We start from the raw sequence: 11,954 nt of genomic DNA, 5'->3' as shown, positions 1-11,954 counted from the left end.
ACGTGGTAGCTGTGGGCGGGCCCTAGCACGCGGTAGGGAGAAGCACGCCGAGAGGGGGAAGGGGAGCGGGGGGCTGGTTTGCCTGACACGTCATCTGACGGGAGAAACACAAAAAGGCAGCCTCCCCCACCATCTACACCCCCAACCCCCTTCATCCAGTTCAGTGAGTGATCTTTACGTCGATTGACAACTAATCGGAGGTGCACGAGCCAATATGCATAAGTTTGAGCACTGATATACAAATGAGGGCCGGGGTTAGCGCGCGAGGGCCCGCCCAAGTGAGTGTCATAAGATAGCTGAGCAATGTCAGGGTATTATGTAAAGAGCAGCCTCAGCTCGCCACCGCCCTGCCGGCGCTCGACGGACAAAAACTGGGGCAAACTGATCCAGGGGAAATTTTTCATTGGAAAAATATGAAAAAATAAAATTATAATAAACCGTTTCACTGCCGATTTTACAGATTTCCAAAAGCGCACGGGGGTATTACACAGTTACAGCGCGTGTATGAGCTGAACACACACATTAAGGACTTATATGACAATCACACAATTTATAAATGGACCATGGTTAGTCACACAAAGTCTCCTGTTCCTGCCTCTCACCCACACACACGCGCTCGCGTACGGTGAGTCACTGGAGTGGTGAAACTATGACTGACACACACACTCCCGAGAGCGCGCAAAGTTGTTCGAAAAAACAACTTTAGTCGTTTCCGCATTAATGCGGGGGAGGCTGTGCAATAAGTAAGCACCTGGGGTTTGGTGGTAGTTTTCTGTGAATCCTTCTTATTTATTTTATTTTTATTTTTTTGACAGGAACCCAAACAAACGCCTCATAGGCGGATCGATTACAAATGCAACCCGCTGGTAGTAACGGGTGTCGGTTCCTCAAAAGGGAGTATGGTATTAAACACACACACTGTACACTGCCCTGCACGTTGAGCACGAACCCCCTGGTCTGCTGTTCAACTCACCACGTGTGGTCTGTTGTTGCTGCTGGGCTTGCCATTCCAGATACCTGGCCGCCTCCAGAAGCGTATCGATGCTCATTGCGCGTAAAACCTCACGGCAGGAGACCCGGTAGCCCGGGACGGAAGGAGGAAAAAGACCGAGGGAGGGGGGAGGGAGGTAAGTAGCGTCCCAGTAGTAAGCGTCGTATGCACGGTTCACACCAGCCCTCCCAAACCTTTCGTCCCTTGGGTTTCTCCTGAAAGCACACGGGCGATTTTTAATCCGGCCGAACGGAAAGTAGATCCTCGCATACGTAAAAAATAGGATGGCAACAAGATGGCGATGCGAGCACGGGAATACACACAACAAGGCGAGTCGTGTTCTCGTTAGGACCCGCCCCTCCCGGATTACTGCCCCGCCCTGTTACTATGGCCACCCACAAAATCCGGCGACCGAACCACTCCCCATTCCTCCGCTCTCTAATTTACCAGCTTGTTAGCACCTTCCATTGTTCATTTATTAACATTCCTAATGGCATGAAGTTGAATTACAAGCTCCGCGAACAAAGGGTCTCCTCGTGTAGTGGCGTTATCCCCGCGGGATTCGAGAAAGGAAACCCCCGTAGCCGTAAACGTCCCTCCATGTTTTTCTTTCCGCCGCTGGCCCGCAGCGCATGAAGCCCAATCAGGCGCCAGCCAGCCAATCAGCACTCAGAACAACAAGGCATGGTGCTGGTCCACATGGGCACCCGCCCGGCCCGAGCGCAGCTCATTTGCATGGCGAGAGCGTGACTGGCCACCCTTTCGTCTCCGGATCAGAGCTGTCAGTCAAATCACCAGGGGGCGGGACTTATCCGAGGAGAAGCAGCTGACCACAATGTACTGTGATGTACAAAATGTTACTTAATTATTATTTAAAAAAAACATACAAGTAGTTGCAATTATTTTCCCATAAACCCTATTTTACAGTAAATTATATTTCCTTTCTGCCATTTACCTCACTTTTTTTTAAAGTCTCATCCACGCTGTTTCTGTGCCACACACTGGAATAAAGAAAGGGGATGTTCCCTCTCTGTAGCTACATGCTCCTGCCCTTTGGTATAATAGATTTATGGCCATGTCTTTTGTTCTATAATGTATCCTTTAAGTTTCATGCAGTGTGTTTCTCTCAGGGGACCGATTAATAGAGTTATAGTGCTTGAAATATATTACAGTTACAGCGATATTTATGAATGTATGCTGTGTATGGATGCACATATGTAGAGTATGTGGCTGCATGGTAACAATCATTGATTGGACACTGCTCAGTCATATATATTCTCCACCGCACCGAGGTCTGAGAGTGTCAGCCAATCTGAAGAGCAGCTCAGAAATACATTTAGAGCTCCCATTGCCACGCAATGTGCCCTTCCTGTACATACAAACCTACTGACACCATTACGATCCACACGGTTAAGAGTCAGGTTTGTGTGGGAAAACCACAATAACAACTAGCCAGCGTAAAGTGACTGTGTGTGTGTGTGTGTGCGATGGGAGTCATTTAGCAACAGGCTGAGACACTATGACAGCATGCATGGACGGGAGAAAATGAATCAGGCAGGAAAAAAAGGAGGGGGCTGGGGGCGAGAGTAAGACAAGAGGCCGCAGCACATGAGCTGCATGGTGAAAAAAAACTATAGGAGTGTTTGCATATAGAGGGGTGGGAGGAAAGGAGGAGGAAGAAGAGGAGGGGTGACTTGAAGCGATGGTGGGGAAGGCGGGAGGGATGCGAGGAAGGCACAGGCTGACCCAGTTAGAAGTGTTGCATCATTCCTGGATCTACAGACTGGAGACCAAAAGGAAGCAACATAGGGGAAGAAAAATTACTCATATGATAGAAATTTAAACTTCTATCTGGCAAGCATCTTAGAAAATTACATTATGTCGTCAGTTAATGCTGATCACCTGAAGCGTTAAGTTTAATCTGAAACTTTATTTATAGCTTTTTGTTGTTGTTGTCATTGTGAAGACAAAAACAACCTTTAAAAGTTATTCTATTTCCGTTTTCCATTCCATTTATGTGTCCCCTGCTTACTTGCTGCTGCAAAGTGCTGGGAGGCAGCAGTTTTCGCCTCCTCATGTATGCTACCACCAGAGGGCGCCACATCCTGTAACATATCCATTTCTGAAGCTTTCCCGAACGCTCTCTCACCGGGCATTGCAGGGATTATAACACCGGTCACGTAAACTAAAAGGGGATTCATCTAAGCTACACTGAGCTGACACAGAAACCTATAAATTACACGAGTGCGGAGATCTTCAAATGCAGACAAATGCATGAAACAGTTTACTTCTCCGTGGTTGAATCAATACTGCAGCATCTGACGTGTCTGTGTTGTACACTGACCTTGAAACCTCTCCGCACTTTCTTATCATGCCAGCTTATTTAAATCGATGCTGGCTCACAGCTCCCTGCAGCTCACTGTCTCTCTCTGTGCCATGAATCCATATCAACAGTCTCGTTACAGAACTATGTAGAAATGGGTGACCTAGAAGCAATATAAATGAGAAAGTGAGCCTTCTCCCCCGTCTCCCTTCTTCTAACCATCTCATGAAGTATTCAGCTTGCACGAGGGAGAAAGCGGGCAAAAGCCATATATGAGAGAGAGGTGGTGGGGCGGATGTAGGCCAGTGTTTCTACTCCAGTGCCTCTTTTGAGAAACGCCAGTTTCAGACTGAGACGGGTTTCATTATTCTTTCATTAAATCCCACGAAGACACAATCACTGCACGAACTCGTGCAGTGATCAATCCCCATTTTGGCATTTGCACCTACCCTTTGCAGTCCTCTATAGCTAGCAGTATTTGAGTACCCTCACAGGTCTGCAGGACAGAGCAAGGTGTGGTGGTTTGCTCTTGCCATCTAGGCAACTGTTGCTAGGATACCAGCAGGCGCAGAGGAAGAGTAATTGCTGTGTGGGTGAGTGAGCAGGTGTGTGTGAGAGAGCACAGAAGTAGGCTGAGGTGCCGTACATAATTGATTTAAAAAAGGCCCTGAACTCTTCAGTGTAAAGAACTGGACTTTAAACTACTTTACACACACACACAGCACCCAAACATCTCGTTTTTAAATCACATCTTGTGTCTCTCATCTTATCTTTCATTAAAGAAAATACTCGAGATTGATCCATTCCTTCTATCTGCATCAGCAACAGTGACTATATGACCTCCTCACTGGATGGAAGTCGCCCTGAAGAGGCTGCACTGTAGCGCCAGACTAACATCAGTGCTCCTGAGCCTGATGGTTATACATAAATAATACTGGCTGTCTACAGCTGCAGTTTTTCCTCGACTGACCCATTTCTTTCTTAAGATTTTAGTCTGGCGACCTAAAGTTAGCAGACAGGCTTTAAAATCTAAGCTGACAATGTTTAATGCTTGCCGATTTACAAGCACCAACTGCTCTCCAAGAGCCAAAATACATTTCGGATTAAACGACGCATATGTTACAAATAAAACCAATAGCACACACAAGTCTCCACACAATTGGTTATTTCTGTTAAATCAATTAAAATCCTATCAAGAAAGCACTTAAACGCCTCTTCGGCACACAGACCACAAAGCTCTTACTTTGACATGCAGACTAGCCTGCTTTTTTTGACTATTAAAAGCAACAAGTGCAGCAGTTGCAGCATCCAATCAGATGCCTTTAATATCAAACGGACTGAATAATGTGCTGAAGCATCCAAACTTGCTCTTTGAGTTCTTGTTCCTCCTCCTCAAAGAAAGCACACACACGGGCAAGTTATATTTACAGAATTTTATTATGTTGCAAACAATGACATCCAGATATATTGATACACAACTTTTACTGTGCGTGTATGTGCATTTGTGAGTGTTTGTGTGTTTGTGTGTGTGTAAAGAGAGCAGTGAGACCACAGAAAGCAGAATGAAAACCCTGTGTGAGGGAGCCCTCAGTGGGTTAACAAGGCAGAGATAGCGAGCAAAAAAGAGGGCACTGGGCGATTTCTCCAGGGCGACGTACACACGCGCACAAACCTCAGGAAGAAAAAGGTGAGCCGGCTTATTTTCCTCTGTTAAACACACTTCTCGCTATGGGCTGTGTGCCTGTGCTCTCAGCAGCTTATGGATCATTAAGGTCCTGTGAGTGTCTACTAGAAAGCAAGTTTGTTAAAAGAGATGAAAGCGGCATGAATGAACACAGCGGGTGAGAAACTGCCTCCTCTCTCTCCTCTGACCATCAGAGCAGAGACGCTGGAGAGATTCTCCTGTCGTGACATACAAACACACACGCGCACTCACACGACGTAAACACACATGTACATGTGCACTTGCACAAAAAAACAAAACTCATGAGATTCATCTAGGGAGCCGCAGCCTGCTTCAGTTTTTCATCTTCATTGTCAGCGTCGTCTCCTGGACAGGCTCCACTTTTCCCCACCTCCCTCACACTTTCTCCATCACCAACCACACAGTGACAGACCACAACAATGGAGGCATGGAGTAAAATAAAATTAAACTAAACCCCTCCAACAAAGAGGTGCTATTGGTATTCGTGCACTGTTAACCAGAACCCACCTAAGCCAGCACACAGATATTTACCCTTTGACCCAACGGGAAGTCATGAGAACGGTATGCAAATTTAAATTTTTTTTGTTGAATTAACCATGCAAGGATACTTCTTATTGGTTTTTTTGAGTGTGTTTATGTGTCAGAGATTGCGTGACATTTATTAAGCGTACCCTACATCCAGAATAATTTACACAAAAGGACAATAGTCATCTTAATAGGGCTGGACCGATGTAGGGGAGGAGGGGGGGGAGAGGGCAGCGAGGAGAGGGGAAAGCGGCCTTGGTCTACTATGGTTTGAAGTGCAGAGGGTTGGGGGTGGGCACAAGGAAGAGGGTGCAGGACAGGGTTGGGCTTTAGGGGTGGAGGTTGGGGGTGATTGAGGCAATCTCAGCGGCACTCCCACACTTTGACTGTCTGATCAACACTGCCCGTCACCACGTAGGGAGCAGTCTTGTGGAAATCTGCAAGAGAGGGAAACATCTGCTCAGACACATTCAACAAGTTCACACATCACAGAGTGAGCATCAGCTCCAGCTCAGGTTACAGAGCTTCAAATACAGACAGCTTCATCTTTTGTCATATGTTATTTATTTTTAAAAAGTGCGTCTCACCAAGAGAGGTAACAAAGTGTTCGTGGGCACTCAAGGTCTTCATGCAGCGTTTGTTCTTGTAGTCCCAGATCCTAATGGTCTTGTCATCAGCACAGCTTACTATGAATCTTCCTCCAGGGTGAAACAATATCCCGCGCACCCAGTTGTCATGTCCCACCTGCAGACACAAGACCGATTAGCTACCACACTCCTCACTATTCACCCACTGTGCAGCGACACTGGGACTGACACTTCCGTTACTCACCAGAGTCATGAGGCAGATCCCGATGCTCACATCCCACATCTTGATCGTTTTATCTCTGGAGCCAGAGAGCAGGAAAGGCCCAGGTTTTCCACTCTTCTTATTCTATCACAAAGACAGAGAGAGGACGAGGCCATGAGAAACAGTGTTTGGTTGCAGCAAAGATGACAGTGAAGTTTGGTATGTGTAAAGATTCCTTCTAAGATATGAAGAGATCATTTTTCAGCTATGACAACATGATTTAAGGCAGGATTACACTGCTCTGTGCGTCAGTCTGAGCCTGCACAACAGTCCAGTCCAGCCTACTGAATGTTTTTGCAGAGTGCTCAAATTGTAAATGAGGGCAATAATTCTACACTATTCACTAGAATAATTATGTAGTAACTCATAAGAGAGGTTGTCTGAATCATTAATTCCTTCTTATTTACAAAACCCTGCTTTACCACACCAAAGTAAAGTGGTTTATTACAGTAACTGCGCTGCTACTGAGGCAGACACTTTCATAGAACCCAATGTAAATAAACATCCTCCTGGGTCCTGCAGCTGCCATATTCACCTCTGAGCCTGTAGCTTCTAGGATGGTGGGATGAGCGCTGTCGGGGGCCCAAGCGATGCACTCTACCACATGTTCGTGTTCCCGCAACTCAGCTTTGCACTCCTTTGAGGCAACCACCCAGACGCGCACCGTCTGGTCATTGGAGCAGCTGGCAATCAACGAGCCGTCCTGATTGGGACGCACCATCCTCACCCACTCCCTATGGCCTGTAAATGTCTTCACACAGTACCTACAGAAGAAAGTACAAGGTGATCTACAGAGAGCATGTTCAACTTATCCTAAATGCATTACTACAGAGGGCTAAAACAGCATTGTTGGAATAAAGAATGAAATGTTTAAAGTTAACTTTAAATCTAGTTTAAGACCGTAAAACATGCCTCTGTCTCACTTACCCAGTGGCCACCTCCCACATCTTGATAGTCTTATCTCTGGAGGCAGATACTATATGGTCACCATTTGGCATAATAGCTACAGATGACACATTGTGATCGTGGCCTGTAGGACAAAGTCAAAAGATTAGTTGGTCTGCTCTTAATAAGGCAGATACTTCCCAAATAAGACCATCAATGTGTAAGATCTCTAAAATAAGACTACTTTTCTCCCAAAATGAATGACAAGCCTCAGGCCACAAGGCCCAGATTAAACCAGAAACTTTCTGTTGTCTGTTGTGTTAACAAAATTCTCTCTCAGAAATACTCACATATTTAAATATAATTACAGTAAGATTAAAAAAAATACTGTGTGTAACACAAGTTACGATGGTGTAACTTAAAAGCCTTTGCAGGCAGTGTTTTGTAAATATTTCTTACCATGCATTGTTCGAATGCACTCAAAGCCCTGAAAATCCCAAAGTTTGATGCTCATATCAGCTGAACATGAAGCCAGAAGTTTTCCTGACTGGTCAAAGGAGATGTCCTGCACAGAGTCTGTGTGGCCTTTGAGGGTTCGCTCAAAGTCCCCTGCTTCATAGTCCCACACCTAAAATTACAGATGCAGGCAGTGAGGAACGCCAGTCCACAATGATCAAGAAGAACTTAATATCGAACCTAAAAACACATGCACACAAAAGTGCATGTGTATTTAATCAAAAGTGATTAAATTGGTCATTATTGGACAGAATCATGACACAGGGTTGGGTTACAAAATGTAACAAAAATACTAAAAACAGAAAACATTTCAGCCTAATTAAAAGGTATACAATTTACTACCACAGTGTCAGTTAAATTCATTAAAACAAGAATGAACTTTGACGTTGGAAAGAAAAAGATTTGCACATTTCCCATAGTGCTGTGCTCTGGGAGTGCTCCCTCTGACAACACAAGCATCACCCCATCTCCACATAGATGAGCAGTGACAAAGCAGAAAAAAAATAAAACAGCGAAGGAGGGAGGAGGATGAAGGGAGAAGGGTGGAGGGGGAAGTGTGCTGAAGCCGAAACGCAGAGGATAAAAAGGGAGAGCAGCCTCAGATCTGCAGTACGGCTTTGATCTAAAGGGTCAGAGCTGCAGAGGATTCGCTGTGCTGCAACAGTCTCCCTGATTTTGCTCATGAAATGCTGCTCAACACAGACACCACTGATTTGAAATTCCTCAGAGAGACATTTTCAAAAGAGTATAACTGACTTCAGATAAGGCATTTCAAAGATGTGAACAAAATGTGATGTGAACAAGAAGGGAAAAAAAAGACAGCAGCAACTTATGACAGACAGATGAATGCATAATGTATCAGAGTGACAGGTAGGACAGGTTCCAGCCCCTCAGTGACCTTGAATTAAATAAGCAGAAGAAGATGGACAAATGTGTGAATGGGCGATACAGCTGTTAATTCTCCACTTTGATATGGTGAAAAAGGAGACGTTCTATTTTTCAGTATGGAAACTACACCTTCACACTGCCCATATCTACAATGTAAAGGCTCTCCTCTAAACTTGTTTTCTTAAACTGTGATAGAAATGTAAGGATTTAACTAACCATAAAATGCATGAACTGCATGCAGGATTTGTAAGCAAGGTTCAAATGCAACTGACTGTATTTACTAATATTTTAACAGTATGCAAATGTTGTCTGGCAATACAGATGCAAACCTTAATGGTAGCATCCTCAGAAGCTGTGACCATGACCGAAAACACGGGGTGGAATATAACACGCGTGACCGGAGCACGGTGCCCACTCAAGGCGTATCTCTCTGGGGGGCGAGGGATCCACTCCTTGGGGTCGCGCTTCTGGCCCACAGACCCTCCGTGTGTCATCTCCTCTTTAGCCTCATTCAATTTTGACTCCAATTCCATCACCTGAAGTAAAGCAAGGAAAAGCAACAGGTTAAGAAATCCAGTGAGACAACACTTATCCCAATAAACAAAAAAAAAAAAAGTTTTCAAATTCATTAATGCAAATAAAACTCGCTTTACCTATAGCTTCTTTGTACAGGGGGTCATGGCTAAACGCAGTTATCACTTTACATATTGCATTGTGCTTGCAAGTTTATTCCGCCATGTTAAAAATGTACAGCTAATCTCAAACGTGTTTTCATTTGTTACCTTCTTCTGTAATCTGATAACCGAGGTCCACTTCTTTTCCAACAGCCCTGCATACTTCTTATCTACTTCTTCATTCTGTGAACCAAGTAAAAGACAACAAATGTTCCCCCTCATTAAAATTACATGTGCAACTTTTTGGTCATTTCTGTGCATCAACCTCGTCATACCATATCTAACTCTGCCTCTTTCTTGAAAGTGGAATACGCCTCCTCGTAGCCATTGGAACGAAGATAGTCAGCTATGGCCCGGTTTCTGACGAAAAAAATAAAAAAATAAAAAAAAAATAAAAAAAATTACAACACCACAGTCATTTTTTTTTTTGTTTTGTTTAAAGGTTTCATCTCAAGATTTAACCAACTCTTTGGAAATGCAGTTTCTGTGAAACCACTAGAGTCCAAAGCAAATTTCTGCAAGAGGAAAATTAAGTATATTGTATCATATATCACTAACATTTCTAATCTTACGTGACAAACATGAACTGAGGGCAGTTGTGCCAAATCAAACACATGTCAATAAAGTCAAGGTGATGTCGACATTTATTAAGTAGCAAGTCTACCCCAACCGAAATTCTGGTTCTTGAAAGAGGGCAGAGTGCACCCCGTCTTATGATGGGGGCTTTGGGATTCAAGTTTCACAGTTCCCCTCCCCTTAAAAGTCGGGCAGTTTGAGCAAGTGCCAGAGGAAATTCTAACCCTTCATTGAAGAAAACAAAACGTAAGGACCCGATCACTGGGAAACTGTGTTTTGTGCTGCTATGGAAACCAAAGACTTGCCACAGAAAGAGTCCTGAACACCAAGTGTGGATGACACGAAGCCCACAACCCACAAGCACATGGAAACGCATAGCGAGCATGCAAATACACACATACAGAGTTATATAAATGATTGTAAGGGCTCTTTTATAAGATGAGGGGTGAATATTTCATGAGTAAGTGAGCTAAATTTAGGCTGCAGCTTTGGGGCTACTTCGAATGTCTGATAAATCCTGTCTGCTATTGCTTTTCAACAGGATTTCCACTGATTTCTTCGTTTCGGGGTTTTTCAGACCTTTATTGCAACAAGACAGCTAAGAGAAGACAGAAAAGCTGGGAGAAAGACCAGTGGGGGACAGAAAACAAACAACAAAAAAAAAAACAACAACAACAAAACAAACCCCCTGCACAGTAAGTACTCTTGGGCCAGATTCAAACCTGAGCCTCTGTGTTGGTGTTATGGTATATGGGTCGCCCACTTAACTTAATAAGCATAGGGGTTTTTCAGGTTTTTCATGAGCTAAACCAGCCATGATCAAACCTGTTTTTTTTTTCTAACGTTCTACATTTTGAAGTCCAATGGTGAGTTAAACTCCTAAAACATATTTAAAAATAGACTTTTTGTATTGTCTGGACTGTGAGATCAGCCAGTCATTCACCATGGAAGAAGGCTGCCCACATTAAACAGCCATCACTTTGTTAAGTTCCTCCTCCTGGCACACCCCACTCTCATTTATTTGCTCCTGTCATGCGGGGTTATGAAATATTCACCAAGCACCTAACAAGTGAAGCACCATAAAGCTCACATCTCTTTACACTTCCTATAATACGTTCTTGTAAGGCAGCGTTTTGTATCAGGACTAGAAAATACAAAATTTACAAAGGCTCATTTATAAAAAGTGCCCCCCTCCCTCTCCTCAAGTCCTGTCAGTTTACATGTCCATTCTTGTTTGTATGTTTAAGAAGGCTGCATTCCCACACATTTACATCAGGGCACTCACAGTTCATCTCTTTGTCTCTGTGACAGCACCATGGTGGCTGCTGTTCACTCCCTCTCAGGGAGGTGAGGATGAGGTGATGTGGGAGGGGAGGGGGAAGTCTGGCTCGTAAGTGTCTGGTGGTGAGGTGCCCGATCCCTCAGAACTTTCTCCTCCAGAGGTGCAAAGGTGAGGAAAGTAAAGGTGCCGGGCAGAGCAAGATGATCTGGAGATACTGCCGTCACCCAAATGTCAGAATCAGGTTCCACGAGTTCTCCCAAAGGTCCAAATCTGTCTCACTGAACAGATGAGCCCATCACCTGATGAATAGAGGAGAGGGTGAAGAGCAGTGGATTAAACATATATATATATGCAGTATTCAGACATACAGAAACATGGGACACATGAATTACAATCTAGAAGAATTCTCCAACAGTAAAGTCAGTGATAAAAGAATATGAAACTTTTCAACACCACATTTTGGAGCCAACAAACTTTCCAGTATTTTTTTTTTTAAAGCAGATTTTATTTGTGATTCCAGAATAGGAATGTGAGCAGCTAGATGTTGAAATCCTGCTGTTTGTAGTGGTGCAACGGATCAAAAGTCTCACGGTTCAGATCGGATCAGATCACGTTTTTTTCCATCACGGATTGGATGCCTCCACTCTGCCTCCTGACATCTGACCCACGTTAACACATGGACTGAACATACACACACCCACAATGGACAACTGTACCCTCAAACACACAATAATAACATG

At 44.2% G+C, this 11,954-nt stretch overlaps 2 protein-coding genes across 4 annotated transcripts in view; both read right to left on the bottom strand.

Moving 5' to 3' along the window:
* mntb (MAX network transcriptional repressor b) overlaps positions 1 to 1,359 on the bottom strand; it is an 18,658-nt gene extending 17,299 nt beyond the window's left edge. The window contains exon 1 of the mRNA XM_005926298.3: positions 974 to 1,359. Within this exon, the coding sequence (XP_005926360.1) occupies positions 974 to 1,049 (76 nt within the window). The 5' untranslated portion in view covers positions 1,050 to 1,359. The remainder of the gene's footprint in view (positions 1 to 973) is intronic.
* Positions 1,360 to 4,732: 3,373 nt separating this feature from the next.
* LOC102305679 (lissencephaly-1 homolog B) overlaps positions 4,733 to 11,954 on the bottom strand; it is a 16,369-nt gene continuing 9,147 nt past the window's right edge. For 2 of the 3 annotated variants that reach the window (XM_005926299.3, XM_005926300.3), the window contains exons 2-11: positions 11,218 to 11,513; positions 9,632 to 9,716; positions 9,465 to 9,539; positions 9,012 to 9,218; positions 7,738 to 7,906; positions 7,321 to 7,423; positions 6,929 to 7,157; positions 6,376 to 6,477; positions 6,132 to 6,288; positions 4,733 to 5,981 (exon numbers count right to left, since the gene is read on the bottom strand). In XM_005926299.3, the coding sequence (XP_005926361.1) occupies positions 5,908 to 5,981; positions 6,132 to 6,288; positions 6,376 to 6,477; positions 6,929 to 7,157; positions 7,321 to 7,423; positions 7,738 to 7,906; positions 9,012 to 9,218; positions 9,465 to 9,539; positions 9,632 to 9,716; positions 11,218 to 11,249 (1,233 nt within the window). In that variant the 5' untranslated portion in view covers positions 11,250 to 11,513 and the 3' untranslated portion in view covers positions 4,733 to 5,907. The remainder of the gene's footprint in view (positions 5,982 to 6,131; positions 6,289 to 6,375; positions 6,478 to 6,928; positions 7,158 to 7,320; positions 7,424 to 7,737; positions 7,907 to 9,011; positions 9,219 to 9,464; positions 9,540 to 9,631; positions 9,717 to 11,217; positions 11,514 to 11,954) is intronic. The other variant, XM_014334869.2, reaches the window with a different exon arrangement.

Source organism: Haplochromis burtoni, unplaced genomic scaffold, assembly GCF_018398535.1.
Source record: "Haplochromis burtoni strain Fernald_Lab_line unplaced genomic scaffold, NCSU_Asbu1 Contig_83, whole genome shotgun sequence".
In the NCBI taxonomy this organism is placed as follows: domain Eukaryota; kingdom Metazoa; phylum Chordata; class Actinopteri; order Cichliformes; family Cichlidae; genus Haplochromis; species Haplochromis burtoni.
The sequence above is the reverse complement of the archived record's forward strand: the minus strand, read 5'-3'. Positions and strand labels throughout refer to the sequence as shown.